Here is a 16869-nt window from a genome sequence, read left to right on the forward strand (position 1 = left end):
AAAACAATAACAAAAGCCTGAGTGACGTCATCTTCGAACTATCTATTTCACGGACCGACTTCAAATTGGCATAGAAATATGTTTCATTGTAAGCTATAATCGTTTTATATTTTGAACAATGTACTGTGTAAGGATTTAATTGTGCAGGCATCGATTTTTTTCAATTTTCAGTTATTATGAACCACCGTCAGGTATGCCAGTTTGAAAATTTGTGAGTTGAAAGTTTCACATCTACAAATGAATTCGACCTACAAAGAATGTATTATCTAAAAAGACAATGATTTTGTTAAAATGCAAATTTGACATGTTGAAAACCTTGCCTTTCCAATGTTTTATTGCTTAAATCAATGTTTTATTCGTATTTAACGACACGATATGAGTAAGATGCTCTATTTTATAGAACATAAATAGTCCCTTTGCCTGTGAAGCGAGCGCTCTATCAACTGAGCTATCCGGAACCCCTCCTCTCTCTCCCTCTGAAAAGCTGACACCCCTAAATTTAGTTTAATGATCGACATAATTATTCATTATTAAGAGCCATTATTCTTTGCTTTATTTTTGGAAACCCATAAAATACTGTAGCAAATGAGGAAAAGATTCACAACAGCACACGCAATCTATAAAAGAAAAGCAATTGAGTTGTGGTTTTACAAAATTCCCTAACTCCGTTTTTACACATTTTCAGATATTGAGGATTATTTCCCTAAAATTTCTCATTCGGTCTATTATTTTATCATATTTAAACGTCAAATTCACACAAATCTATAGAAATTCTTGTGTCATTTAATGCTTAAAATAAATTTTACATTTCAATTTATCTCATGGATAGAAAATCTCAAAAAGCAGAAAAATCGACTTGACGAGTTTTGGAAAACCAAGCCTTCAATTATAGAATTGATTTAATGAAAATGTATGAGGCGTGAAATTAATGCTCAGTTAATAGTTATTGTTTTCTAAACAAACTTCGATTATTTTACTAAATGGTTCAGAGAAACGGTTGAGAGTATGATCACGCGTAGTCTTGTGGTATCTTGCCTCGTACCCATATACTCAACTATGCGTCGCTCAGAGCGGGACTCGAACCCTTTACCATTGTAATGATATCAATTAATGAGGATGGGATTGGGTTCAAAACAACGTGCACTTATTTGCAGGTCTGATAACCCAATTCCTTATAGGCTCATTGTTGTAATGGAAATCTAAAAAAAAAAAATGACGAACCATATTATGGTCCATTACAACAATGTTAAACTAGGCCCATAAGTAGGTTCGGATGTCAGACCTGCATATATTTGCAAGTTGGTTCAAACGATATGCGGGTCTCGTTTGTTTTTAAGGGTTTTACGGCGATTACAAAACATTAAGGTCATATCAGTGCCAGTAAAAAGGAAGAAAATGGGATAGTATAAAAGTTCTAGAATTACAATTAAAGCATTCTAGAAAAAAATATGACTAGGGGGAATGGTACTAATAGGGAACAGATGTAGATTCCAAGAGCACACTATCATTGTGCATTGTTTGAGATCACTTAAAAGTCTCATCCAGACACGAGCACAGGATCCCAGGAAGAGGGATACTCTCAAATGTTTACAAATCATATATAATATGTAAACAAAACAATACAGTGCATAACAGAGAGATGATTTACAAGACAAAAAAATATCATCTCCCAAAACTCTAACTATACATTTGACTGTTTCCCAGGGCCTGGACAAAACCATATAATCTCATTTCAAGACAAAGACAGAAAGCATGTTGGAAAACATCTATAGAGGGATAGAAGATACAGTTTAGTGCTCCCTGCCCACCATGGGAGATATGCGGGTCTGATAACCCAAATTGTTATGGGGTCATTGTTGTTATGGTAATACTCGCAAATCAACGCAAAATATGTTCCAATATACAACAGTGTTAAATAAGGCCCATAATCGCGTCCGGTTATCAGACCTGCAAATATGCACCTAGGAATTCAAAGTTGTATTCCTTAAACCAAATCAAAATATCGATGATAGGCGGATCAAACCTTTGAAGTTTCGTTTTTCAAGATCGGCGGATCAAAGGTCTGAAGTCTACATACGAAATTTGTGCACCATGTTTTATTTCATTTTGGGTGGATCAAACCTATGAAGTCTACATACGAGATTTGGGCACCATGTTTTATTTTATTTTGGGCGGATCAGACCTCTGAAGTCTACATACAAGATTTGGGCACCATGTTTTATTTAATTTTGGGCGGATCAGACCTCTGAAGTCTACATACAAGATTTGGGCACCATGTTTTATTTAATTTTGGGCGGATCAGACCTCTGGAGTCTACATACGAGATTTGGGCACCATGTTTTATTTCATTTTGGGCGGATCAGACCTCTGGGGTCTACATACGAGATTTGGGCACCATGTTTTATTTAATTTTGGGCGGATCAGACCTCAGGGGGGGGGGGGGGGCGCAATGAAACATCGTGACGTGCATTGAGCATAGTAAATGTGTATAAATGCACTATACAAATGTTTATATGATATTTTGTTTATTTATTCGATAGTCACCCATGACGGGTCGAAGGTAATGTATGCTATGTCTTATAATATTATGTTTTCTCTTTGATGGCGATTATCTTGATGTTGATGATGATGATGACGACGACATTGACGATGTTGGAACTGATGTTCTGTTGTTGTTGTTGTTGCTGTTGTTGTTGATGATGATGATGATAATGTTGATATTGATGTTGTTATTATTTTTTATGATGGTTGTTGATGATGATGATGATGATGATGATGATGATGATGATGATGATGATGATGATGATGATGATGATGACGTTGGCATTGATTTTGCTGATGATGCTTATGGTGACGACGACAGTAATAATAACAATAATGTCGTTTATGATCCACAGCCTCCACCAGTTCTACAAATACTCACACATACATAGACGTTGAGAAGGTCGTCCCGGGCGCTGTATCTTGTCCCATAGGCTGGGTACTGTACAAAGAGAAAGAGAGATGTTTTGGGTTTTTCCACAATAAGCTAACTCGGAAGTATGCAAGCAAGTTTTGCTCTCACCATGGTTCACATCTTGTTACCATCGCTGACGAAGAAACAGTCGATTTTCTCAAAAGTACAAATTTACAATAGTAACATTGAAACTTATCCAAAATTTATCCGGCGTATTTTTGTATTTTTTTAATGTTGAAGAAATATAAAAAAGAAATAATATGACAGCCTAACCCCCCCCCCCCCCCCCCAAAAAAAAAAGAAAAGAAAAAAAAAATTTTTATTGTTGTACTGTCACCTAACAGGCATCATGTCTCGTCCTACGTTTTAAGTGTTGCTGATGATGCCCAGGGACTCCTTGTAAATGTATTCTGTTTTTAACGCTTTTTGTTATATTATCTTTACTTGTCAACTTGCCCTAATAACTTGTTTTAATTCAAAGTCGTAAAACGAGATTCAGACACTCTCAATCCCTGAAATTTTCTAAACAAGTCCCTAGAGCCTTTATTTTACAATATATATATATATATATATATATATATATATATATATATATATATATATATATATATATATATCCTTTCTTTAAAAAATATAGCATTGTGGAGAACATTGTGCTTATTTGAGTCAATAAAAAAATTAATACGGCGCACAACTCTACTGAAAGATTTGAAAATTAGAAATGTATTTTTTACAGACAGATAAACAGATAACTTGATTTCCTTTTATAATTTAAAGTCAGTTTGAAAGTTCGTTGAGTGACACAGATATCATAAAATACGTACCGACGACACCAACATCTCAAAATCAACCAATTTCGTCACTGTAAAAAGTTGTCAGTTTGCGTCATCTATTTATGACATCAAGTATTATTATTACTTCCGTTGTGTTGTTGATTTAGCGGTGATCAGTGTTGTTATGTAGTAGTATGTTCTAATATCGTGTATGTTTGTGTGTGCGTGTGTGTATGTGTTTGTGTGTGTGTTGTGTGTAGTGTATACATGTGTGTGTGTGTGTTGGCACTTTTCAGCAAATCGTGGCATTCATAGTGATATTATTCACTTGATCACATGAAGGTATTCGGATTTACACAAATTTTAAACAAGTTCCACCGAGTAACAACGTCAACTAATATTACTGCTAATATTACGGTCGTTTTTATGCCATCGATGTGATAATTACTGCCCTGGGAAATATTAAATTAAACGTTGTCGGCAAACTGTCAATTGTTTCTGTCTAGCTTCTAGCCCGAACAAACTTGATATTTTTCGCCTCTGCTTCAGATTTTCATTTGACCTCACATAAGTTAGGTAAACGGGAGACATTCCGAAAGCTCCTACATCCCCAGTATTTGTATTTTCACCTTTGATCTTTTGTCGGGCATTTATTTATTCAATTTGTCATCATATAGATTTGTGAGGATTTTTTTTTTCTATTAGGGTTAGTCATAAGTCTTAGTAAAGGTGCTAGGGGGGAGACATTCCGAAAGCTCCTACATCCCCAGTATTTTTTCAATTTGTATTTTCACCGTAGATCTTTTGTCAGGCTTTTATTTATTCAATTTGTCATCATAAAGAAGCATTTTAAAAACTCTAGAACAAACCTTGATAGATTTATGAAAGTTTAGAATTTCCTAATTTGACCATTGTTTTGGTTCTCGCTCGCTATTTTAATTTGTGAAGTATTGAAAGTCCAAGGGATTTTTTTTCTAATAAGGTTAGTCATAATGCTAGGGTTTTTATTTTCCTATTAGGGATAGTTAAAGGTAGTCTAGGTTTTACTTTTTCTTGGGGTTAGTTAAGGGAATATTATTTAAGTTGTTTCCCTTTGTAGGAGCTTTCGGAATGCCTCCCAAGTCAAGCGTGGTAAAGACTTGTGACTTATTGATATTAATATCTACTGACTGATAAACTAAAATCATGCCGACTAAAGCATGGCAGCGACGACAAACACATGATTAAAGTGTGCATCTAATCGTAATCAAGCTAATCAAGAAAATGATCCAGGCAATATCGAATGAAAATAGTTCTTTCCCCGCGAAATTGCGGGCTTTTTACTAGTATAATATATATATATATATATATATATATATATATATATATATATATATATATATATATATATATATATATCCTTTCTTTAAAAAATATAACATTGTGGAGAACATTGTGCTTATTTGAGTCAATTAAAAAAAATATACGGCGCACAACTCTAAGGAAAGATTTGAAAATTAAAAATGTATTTTTTACAGATAGATAAACAGATAACTTGATTTCCTTTTATAATTTAAAGTCAGTTTGAAAGTTCGTTGAGTCAAACAGATATCATAAAATACGTACCGACGACACTAACACGCTCAAAAACAACCAATCTGCACACTGTAAAAAGTTGTCAGTTTGGCGTTTTTATGCAAATCGTTGCATTCGAAATAATGTATTCACTTAATTACTTTACGGAATTCAGACCTACACTAAGTTTTCATAAGTTTTCATCTATTTATGACATCAAGTATTATTATTGCCACTATGATGCTTTCAGTGTGATGGTTTCGCGTGGATAATACCGAGGTTTAATTTCTTTGGTAATAAATTTTAAAAATATTAATAATAATCTAAAAAATCGAAATTTAAAACCAGAAAATAGAAGTAGCATTGAAAGTAAAATAAAAGGTTTTAGAAAGACATTATTAAATGTTATTAACAGTCACGTGGCTCCGTAGCGCAGTGGATAAGCTGTCAGACGCTAACCTTGAAAGTACTGGGTTCAATCCCATTGTGGACATTTTTTTGAAAAGTTTTTTTTTATTGAGAAAGACATCATTTTTGCTGTTATAGTTACTGGAATCTATTATTATTATTATTATTATTATTATTATTATTATTATTATTATTATTATTATTATTATTATTATTATTATTATTATTATTATTATTATTATTTTATTATTATTATTTTTATTATTATTATTATTATTATTATTATTTTTATTATTATTATTTTTTATTATTATTATTATTATTATTATTATTATTATTATTATTATTATTATTATTATTTATTATTATTATTATTATTATTATTATTATTATTATTATTATTATTAATATTATCATATACTAATTATTATTATTATTATTATTATTATTATTATTATTATTATTATTATTATTATTATTATTATTATTATTATTATTATTATATTTTAAAAAACGACACCGGTTCCATTCAATGTGTTATCGTCGTGCATTTATATGTAAACGGCGATTGTTATCATTTTATAATATTTTATCATTCATCATCATTGCCTTTTTCACCCTGGGTCAGGGTATAGGCCACAGACAAACAGTTTCCATCCTTCTCTATCCTGAGCCAACTTTTTTATCTCATTCCAGGTCTTACCACTTCTCTGTATATCAGCTTCTTTAATTCTTCTCCATGTTCCTCGTGGCCTTCCCCTTGATCTTCTGCCCTGAGGGTTCCAGTCCAATACTTTCTTTGTTATAGTTGAGTCATTCTTTCTAAGCGTGTGTCCAATCCACCTCTATCGTCTTCTTCCTATATCCTCTCCCACTGGTTTCTGCTGTGTTCTTTTCCATACTTCTTCATTTTTTATTCTATCCATCCATTTTATTCTGAGTAGCTTACGCATGCACCTGTTTACAAAAATCTGTACCCTCCTTATACATGCCTGTGATGCGTTCCAAGTTTCACATCCATACAGTAGGACAGACTTCACGTTTGAGTTGAAAAGTCTTAGCTTTAGTTGAAGGGAGATATCTTTAGTTCTCCAAACTCTGTTCAAAGATGTGAATGCAGCCTGTGCCTTTCCTATTCGTGCTTTCACCTCTGCTTCCGTGCCTCCATCCTTGTCAATTATACTTCCGAGATAGCAGAAAGTGTCTATATCTTCGAGTTCCTGATCTTTTACTTTGATCTGCTCCCTTTGACGCGTACCTATCCTCAAGACCTTTGACTTTGCAGGATGTATTCTTAGACCAATTGATTCCGAGAGGCTGTTTATAATTGTGGTTTTTGCTTGCATCTGGTCCTGGGTGTGGGACAAAAGAGCCAGATCATCTGCAAAATCCAGATCATCCAACTGTGTCCAGGGGTCCACTGTATCCCATTTCTTCTCCCTTTGGAGGTTTCCTTCATTAGCCAATCAATGGCAAGGATGAACAGGAATGGAGAGAGCAAGCATCCCTGCTTGACACCAGTCTTAATTTCAAAGCTGTCAGTAAGCTGATCTTCATGTACAACCCTGCAACTTGATCCTTCATACATTTCCTTAACGAGGTTTACTATCTTTTCAGGGAGTCCATAATGTGCCAGAATTTTCCACAATGTTGCTCTGTCAATACTGTCGAAAGCCTTCTCGTAATCCAGAAAGTTGACAATAAGAGGAGAGTTCCATTCTATAGACTGTTCCACTATGACTCGCAGAGAGGCAATCTGGTCGGTGGTTGAACGGTTTTTCCGAAAACCTGCCTGTTCGTCCCGCAGTTTAGCATCTGTTGCATTCTTAATTCTCTCTAAAATAATACGGTTGAAAACCTTTCCTGGGATAGAAAGAAGAGTGATGCCTCGATAATTATTACAATTACTGAGGTCCCCTTTCTTTGGAAGCTTGATAAGATGTCCTTCCTTCCAATCCTTTGGAATATCCCATCATTCCAGATTCTCTCAAATAGTGGGTGCAGGGCCTCAGCATTTCTTTCCGCATCAACTTTTAGAGCCTCCGGTGGAATCTGGTCTGGTCCAGCAGCTTTCCCCCTTTTCATCTTGTTAATGGCACCCACAATCTCTGCTATCGATGGTGGATCACAGCTAATTGGTAGCTCATTCCTTGCAGGCAAAATTTCTGGCTGGTTGTCTGGTGGTGGTCTGTTCAGAAGGCAGTTGAAATGTTCCCTCCATCGTTCAGATTGAGCCTCTTTTCCAAAAATAGTTTTCCCATCTTTGTCTTTGACTGGTACCTCTGGTTTCCCATATTTTCCAGCAAGTGTCTTGGTAGTTTGATAAAGGATCCTCATGTGTCCTCCAGTCGCTGCTGCTTCTGCTTTCTCTGCAAGTCTGTTCATGAATGCTTCCTTGTCTTTCTTCACAGATCTTTTGACTTCCTTAGCTATGGCTCGATACTGCTCTTGTGCATCCAGTCTTGAAGCCCTTGTTCGGCTTGCATTCACTTGTTCCTTCCTTGTTCTCCTCTTTTCAATAAGGTCCAAGGTGGTTGGACTTATCCATTCTTTATGTTCCGATTTCTTTACCCCCAATACCTCGTGGCAAGTTGTTATGTAGACTTCCTTGATCTTTGCCCAATGTGACTCTACATCTATGTCCTCCTCGAGCTCAGTAAGAGGTTGGAATCTATTACTCAATTGTAGTTTGAATTCCTCATTCTTTTCCCCATCAAGTGCATTCACCTCGAATTTTCTTCTTGTATGTGATCTGGCCCCGTGTTTTCTGAGTCGGAGCTTAAGCTTTGCCAATAGCAGGTGGTGGTCTGATCCAACATCTGCCCCTCTCCGTACTGTCACATCTTCCAATGAACGTCTGAATCTACGAGAGATACAAAAATGATCAATCTGATTCTCTGTCACACCATCTGGTGAGACCCAAGTTGCTTTGTGGATCCTCTTATGGGGGAACACTGATCCTCCAATCACCAAACTGTTAAATGCACAGAAATTTGCAAATCTCTCACCATTATCATTCATTTCTCCCATGCCATGACGTCCCATGATACCTTCATAGCCTACGTTATCCTGTCCCACTTTTGCATTAGCATCTCCCATCAATATGTTGATGTCTTTCCTTGGCAACTTGTCAATGACTTGTTGTAGCAGACCATAAAATGTATCTTTGTCCTCATCTGTTGCATCATTTGTTGGGGCATAGATCTGTACAATGTTCATGCTGATCTTCTTACTCCGTGTTGTAAAGGACGCCATGATGATCCTTTCTCCGCATTGTTCCCATCCTCTCAGTGACTTCTGGGCAAACTTGCTTAGAATTATTCCTACTCCCTGTGTATGAATCCCGTCCCCTCTCCCTGAATATAAAATCTTCTCCCCAGACTTGAGGTGTTTCTGTCCGGATTGTATCCAGTGGGTTTCGCTTACTCCAAGTATATGCAGCCTGTATCTTCTCATCTCAGTCACAACTTGAGAGCCTTTTTCCTGCTTCATACATGGTGCGAACGTTCCACGACGCAATTCGAAGCTGCTTGTTTGGCGAAGACGTCATCGGGTCAGCAGAGTCCTTTCGGCTTTGTCTGTTGTCCTTCATAAATTCTGTAATTCCAGAAACTCTTCGGTCGCCCAAGCTAAAAAAAGGATTTGGTTTGTCTGTCTGTGTTTCTGTAACGGTTTGAGTTTAACGGAAAGGGGTGTTAACCCTTTGCCAACCCCCAACCTGGAGGACCAGGTGACTCAAAGATGGGAGAATCACACACCATTAGTCGCCTTTTACGACACGCTGGCTTGGCGTTGGGCTATTCTTGACCCTCTCAGTTGAGGGACCCCGGACACCACACGGGGTATTTTATCATTATTATCAGTTTATTCGTTTACCGCGGCTTTTTCATTTTATTGTTTTTTTTTCTTCTTTTTTTGTTGTTGTTTTTCAAAAACTTCCTGTCCCATCATTGTTTATGTTTATTTACCCTATCTACGCCATTCACACTACACATCTCTCATTCGTCCTTAGTGTCTTATTCGTCGAGTTTTGTTGATAAAGGGGAAATCAGAAACGCCCACAGTATGTCTTCGTCTATTAAATTGAGGCTTACAATTCAATACGTATCGTTATTTTTCTTTCGAGATTCAAGCAGCAACATTTTCATTAATCAACTAGCACCGCCAACGGAGGTGCATAAAAACGGTGCGTTTTTGTACACCTCCAACGAAGGTGCAAAAAAACGCCACCAAACATGATCACCAGAGTACTGTAAGTTCTCGATCCCAAGATAGTCTTTCAACTCTGCTCACGTCTGCTACTTTAGGTTTATTTTAGCAGTTGATTTTCTTGCCACAACCTGTTTTCACACACGGACACCTGTATGTTGCTGTGTCACGGGTCAGAGGCTATAGTGGCTTACATTGGGTCACACAGAAAAATCAACAGAGGATGTACCAAGTTACACAGACAGCGTTGTTTACTAATCTGCCCTCATTAAATGATGGTGGGTACAATATCGAATGAAAATAGTTCTTTCCCCGCGAAATTGCGGGCTTCTTACTAGTATATATATATATATATATATATATATATATATATATATATATATATATATATATATATATATTAATATATACAAGGAACTAATTAGATTTTTTTAATCCTTAGGAAGTTCAAAATTTAGTATTAGTGTTCTTATATGCAGGTCTGATAACCAAAATTATTATGGGCTCAGTGTTATAATGGAAATAGACACATTGACATATAGGGAATGGAATCTTCGGTTCCATAATATTAGAACCAGTTCCATGTGGTCCATATGTCTTTAATTGTCCTCAGTGCATTTAACTCTCTTATTCTCATCCTGAGATGAAGTGAGTAGGAAAGTGCCAAAAGACAATAGAGAATAAAAATTTCGCGGCGGTGATGGGGGTTTGAACCGGCGACCGTACTGCTACGACAACTCCGCCTGGCGCATAGTTGAGTCCTTGTACAAGGCTCTTTACTCACATTCTCTCGCCGTACTCAGGTGTAAAATGAGTACCTGGCCGTTAACACCGTTGTCTCTGTCCGAAACAAATGTAATCCCGCCTAACAGTAACAGACGTCATGTCACGTTTAAATGTTAAATGTTGCTGTTGGTCAGGGACCCCTTGTAAAGCGTTTTGACCACGTTAGTGGATATTACGCTATATAAATGCTCAATTTTTTTTTACTACTCGGCTGGGTCGAAAAGAAATGGGCCTGACTAGGAGATGGAGATCTCGGGGGGGGGGGGGGGGGGGGGGGGGGGAGATGAGGGGTGTTTCGATGATAGTAATAATATGCAGATTTTAACAGATAGAGAGAGGCAGTGGAGGAGGGATGAGGGGGAAGGTATGAATTTATAGCTCATTGGTAAAGACAAACGTTATATCTGAAATTTTGGTACCAATCAATCAATGCAATAAACAGAAGTTACGGAAATATTATATTATGTATATATATATGTACAGTGTGTATATGTATGTGCGTGTGTGTGTGTATGTGTGTGATTGTGTGTGTGTAATCGGATGCGTGTGAGCTTTTGTTCGTATGTCCGAATCTGCAGTGTGTAATGTTTTTTTTACTGATGGTCTGGTCAATGTGAAGCGCTTCGAAGCTTCGGCATAAGAAGCATTATATCTGTTTTCCAATATGCTTTCAAAAAAAATAATTAAAAGATTGAGCTTTATTTAGCGCAATATCCACTAAATGTGATCAAAGCGCTTTTCAAGAGGTTCTTGGTCAACATCAACATTTAACATGTAGGACGGGATATGCCGCCTGTTAGGCGATATTACAATTTTTCGGACAAAGACACCGTTGTTAACGGCTAAGTACTCATTTTACACCTGAGTATGGTGAGAGAATGTGAGTAAAGAGTCTTTTCCAAGGACCCAACTATGCGCCGAGCGCGAGGCTCGAACCCAAAACATTCCGCACCTTTTCGACCTTTGTCTTGGAATGAGATTCCTTGATTTTGTTCTGGTCCTGGCCGGTCCTGGCTGGGAGGGAAACAGTCAAATGTATAGTTATTGTTTTGGGAGATAATATTTTTTCATTATAAATCATCTCTCTGTTATGTATTATTATATTTTTTTTAAATTTTGAATGAATAATGTAAGCATTTGAGTCTATTCTTCATTGTTGGATCTTGTGCTTGGATGAGACTTATAGGTGATCTCAAACTGAGTACATTGGTGGTATGATCTTGAAATCTACAGCTGATCCCTATTTGTTCCCAGTTCCCATTTGTCTTACTTTTTCTTGGGTGCTTTAATTGTAATTCTAGAACTTTTAATATCCCATTTATTTCCTTTTTACCGGCACTGATGTGACCTCAATGTGTTGCAAGCGCCGTAAAACTCTTAACCCTCTCCTTACCAACTATAGGAAAATCGTCACATTCGTTAAGATACACCCAACATTTTTCTTATTCAAACTTGTTTTGTACATCATAAAATTTAAAGAAAATGAACAGTGTGTTCTAAGTATGTTTTGCTAAAGAAATTATGCATCGGAATGAATAACTTTACTGCTATTGTGTTTGAGTGATAAAAAATGTATAAATGTGTAAAGTTAGTTGTGAAGTTTTGGGGAAAATGACTGATAAAGAGAAAGTTAAAAACAAACAAACAATAGGTAGAGTTTATTGGGATCAAATAACACTTCTCTTGGCCGTACATGTCATATGTCGTACATGATTATCATCATCCAGTGCCAGGCCTGTTGCAGACATCGGCGATCATGTCCCTCCAACCATATCTGTCCTCAGATCTTCTCAATAGCTGGATTCCTATTCCTCCTCCACCAATCCAACCGTTCAGATTGTCAATGTCCTCTGTCTCCCTCTTCTTTTCTGATATGCAATTATAATTCTGGTATTATTGTCTTTTCATCTTCCCCAGACAACGGCAACTGGAGTTCTCCATATTGGATCGGATTACGCATACTAAACATCACAGAAAACTTGTGGTATTGGCCGGGTAAAAAAAACACACCTGTAAGTAACGGGTGGCCTATGTATGAAATAGCCGTTAAAAATGTCAATATCAGCAGGGCCATTTCCCATTGTTCGAATGCTTGCGTGGTTAATGGAGATTATCTCAGGAGTTGAAAATGTATAATATGTAATAATACTTCAAGATTCTTGAAATTTCTCTTTTTTTGAATACCGGACATGTTCATAATCTGCTACACGAACTTTATATGTAATTCCAAATCTCAGGAGTGCAAGGAATCTTTTATTCTATCATACAAACGATTCCAAAACGATATATATATTGACGTCACCTGCATTCTATCTATAGCAGAAATATTTACTTAACCCTCTCCCTACCAACTATAGAAAAATTGTCACATTCGTTACGATACAACCAACATTTTCTGTTATTCAAATTTCTTTTGTATATCATGAAATTTAAAGAAAATGAACAGTGTGTTGTCGAGCATGTTTTGCTAAAGAAATTATTTATCGCAAGAATTTTACTGCTATTATGTTTGGGTGATAAAACATATATTTTGCGTTAGTTGGATGTGAAGTTTTGGGGAAAATCTTGAAAATGGCTGGTAAGGAGAAGGTTAAACGTTCAAAACACTGTGGACAACTTTCGTCCACACTTTTCATCATAATCTTGTGTCGTGCTTGCTAGTGTTATTGGTCATGGCTCTCTACTCCGCTGTCCTTCTACTTTTAAACCACTTTAACCCTCTCCTTACCAACTATAGGTAGTATGCGTTTGGCTAAGAAGCTCTTAACATCGCGAAGACGAGAGACGCATGCGCACAACAATATGACGTTCTCTCTCTAATAACTTTTCCGCCGGTGACGTCACAGACTGTGGGTGACGTCCAATCAAAGGGCACGACTCTTCCGCTAATCTCATTCCCTTATATAGAGTTTTCGTATTCCCTTTGAGTTAAAGTTTTACAATTCTATATAAAGGTGTATGATAATAATGTTTTGAGGAAAATCCGGAAAATAGTCAGTAAGGAGAGAGTTGACATGCAAGCTACGAAACTATAATCTTGGTGTTTGATCATCCAATAGGGAATGAGATTAGCGAAAGAGTAGCGTCTCTTGATTGGCCGTCACCTTACAGAGAGAACGTCAACTTAAAGATCGCTGAGAAACTATTTAAGTAACCGCGCGGTTTCACAGGAAGCGAGGACGAGAGACGCATGCGCGAACCATAATGATGTTCTCTCTCTAATTACTTCTTCGCCGGTGACGTCCAATCAAGGGACGCTACTCTTCCGCTAATCTCATTCCCTATTTTGTTCGGATATCACTAGTCAACAAAAATGTTCAGATTAATAGTAGATAATGTTCATATCTCTAGAGTCATACATAAGAACTTACTACATTTATATAATGTCTTTAGTCCACCAATGTCTTTCTTTTTCATTTATTGGTTGATCTAGCAATCCCTCCAAAATTTCAATCATTGGGACGAACATGAACCAAGTGGAACTGATGGCGACTGTGTGGTGGCAAACGAGGATGGCCTTTGGGAGACAAAGATATGTTGGAATAATTTCAATTGGTTTATTTGTGAGAATGGTAAGTCTGGTTTTGCAAATAGTTATCCAATTATCTATCTACCTACCTACATACCTACCTACCCATCTACCTATCCACCTACCTACCTATCTATCTACATATCTGTCTTCCTACCTACATTCCTATATATCCACCTATCTATCTATCTATCTATCTATCTATCTATCTATCTATCTATCTATCTATCTATCTATCTATCTATCTATCTATCTATCTATCTATCTATCTATCTATCTATCTATCTATCTATCTATCTATCTATCTATCTATCTATCTATCTATCTATCTATCTATCTATCTATCTATCTATCTATCTATCTATCTATCTATCTCTCTCTCTCTCTCTCTCTCTCTCTCTCTCTCTCTCTATCTATCTATCTATCTATCTATCTATCTATCTATCTATCTATCTATCTATCTATCTATCTATCTATCTATCTATCTATCTATCTATCTATTTATTTATCTATCTATCTATCTATCTATCTATCTATCTATCTATCTATCTATCTATCTATCTATCTATCTATCTATCTATCTATTATCTATCTATCTATCTATCTATCTATCTATCTATCTATCTATCTATCTATCTATCTATCTATCTATCTATCTATCTGTCTATCTATCTGTCTATCTATCTGTCTATCTATCTATCTATCTATCTATCTATCTATCTATCTGTCTATCTGTCTATCTGTCTATCTGTCTATCTGTCTGTCTGTCTATCTGTCTGTCTGTCTGTCTGTCTGTCTGTCTGTCTATCTATCTACTTACCTACCTACCTACCTACCTACCTACTGGGTGGGGATCCTGACCTCCCATAGTGGGCAGGGAGGTACATGCTCTGTCTTCTATCCCCCCATACCCGTTTCCCAATTGTGTCCTGTCATTGTCTTGGAATGAGATTACTTAGTTTTGTCCTGATCCTTGCCGGATCTTCTTGGCTGGGAGGGTAACAGTCGAATGTATAGTTATGATTTTTTTCCTTTGTAAATCATCTCTCTGTTATGTATTGTATTATGTTTAGTTTACATATTATATTATATAATTGGTAAACATTTGAGTGTATTCCTCTTAGTTGGGACCTGTGCTTGTGTCTGGATGAGACTTTTAGGTGATCTCAAACTTAAGTACATTGGTGGTATGCTCTTGGAATCTACATCTGATCCCTATTTGTTCCCAGTTCCCCTATGTCTTACTTTTTCTTGGGTGCTTTAATTGTAATTCTATAACTCTTTACTATCCCATTTTCTTCCTTTGTACTGGCGCTGATATAACCTAAATGTGTTGCAAGCGCCGTAAAACCCTTAAAAACAAAACAAAAACAAACCTACCTACCTATCTATCTATCTGTCTATCTACCCACCCACCTACCTATCTATCTATTTATACACATATCTATTTACCTATTTATCTATCTCTATATAAAACATCACATCACTCCCATATTATCCCGAGATGAGACGATTAGCCAAATATCTTTAACTATCAAATCAGACGTGGTGAAGTCAAATGTATATTTCATACAATACTAGTCGCCTGTTAGGCATCCTATCATTTTATACAAGCCATTTGACCCGATGTCTAAAGATCACATGGGTGTTGGACTGGTATTGAATCTGAAAATTACATTTATCTTCAAGAGTATTAATTTTATGTTTTATTGAGGGTTTTTTAATGACCACCTTGACCACCCAGCAGTGGCTGGGTAGCTTGGTCTTTTAGATCTGATGAAATACTTTGCGACAGAAAGACGGTAGAAAGCATCTGCTTTCTTCGTTTCACGTTTAAGAACCCGGAATAAATTCCAGTTTTATGGGCTTTGTTGATCTAGCCTTTTTTTACAATGCATAGAGCCAAAATTACATTTGGTCTTTATTAGTTGAAATTAACTTTTAAGAATCCTCTTCTCTCCGACATATAACTAGTTTGACGAGGTGGTCATTAGTATCATTCACAGCCTATAGACAGGTACTTTCTCAGGTCTAAATCTCTTCTATTTCTATATATCCCAAATACCAGGGCCATCTCGCACGTTTCAAAGGACACAGTACTCCTGCATAAAGTCATACTGGAAGCTTTACGAGGAGGATAAAACCTGCTACCACGCTTTAAGCTACAATTATCAATGGGATCAAGGCAGATCATACTGTGAAATGCAGGGAGGGGACCTGGCAAAAATCAAATCTTATGAGGCAGAGAAATTCATAAGACGTAAGCCAGTATCAAGTACATATAAACTATATCTTTGCATAAAGAAGTGAATCAGATTTATCTTATGAAGCAGAGAGTCAAAATCAAGTCAGTATATTTATCACGTTTATGGCATAAAGAAAAGAAGGCAGATTTACAAATGAAGACAATCAAATGAGTCAATTACTCTGTATCATGTAGTGTTTAATGACAGTTAGATATGACATACTTTTTCTTTGGTGCTTTAAATGCAATTCTAGAATCTTTTGACTATCAATTTTCTTCCTATATACTGGCGCTGATATGACCTAAATGTGGTGCAAGCGCCGTAAAATCCTAAAAAAGAAACAAAACAAATTCTCTTCCTAGACCCATCGGGGAACAACAAACTGTTAATTCATCTAAATTAGTATAG

The 16869-nt window shown here is 36.4% G+C and overlaps 1 protein-coding gene across 1 annotated transcript in view; it reads left to right on the forward strand.

Annotated features, from left to right (window-relative positions):
• The window catches only part of LOC144958623 (uncharacterized), an 83656-nt gene that overhangs the window by 44515 nt on the left and 22272 nt on the right, over positions 1-16869 (forward strand). The window contains exons 3-6 of the mRNA XM_078890720.1: positions 2898-3119; positions 12604-12698; positions 14120-14258; positions 16284-16475. Of these exons, the coding sequence (XP_078746846.1) occupies positions 2898-3119; positions 12604-12698; positions 14120-14258; positions 16284-16475 (648 nt within the window). The remainder of the gene's footprint in view (positions 1-2897; positions 3120-12603; positions 12699-14119; positions 14259-16283; positions 16476-16869) is intronic.

This window comes from Berghia stephanieae, chromosome 13, assembly GCF_034508935.2.
Source record: "Berghia stephanieae isolate SIO BIC M18660-M18661 chromosome 13, UCSD_Bste_1.3, whole genome shotgun sequence".
Taxonomy (NCBI): domain Eukaryota; kingdom Metazoa; phylum Mollusca; class Gastropoda; order Nudibranchia; family Aeolidiidae; genus Berghia; species Berghia stephanieae.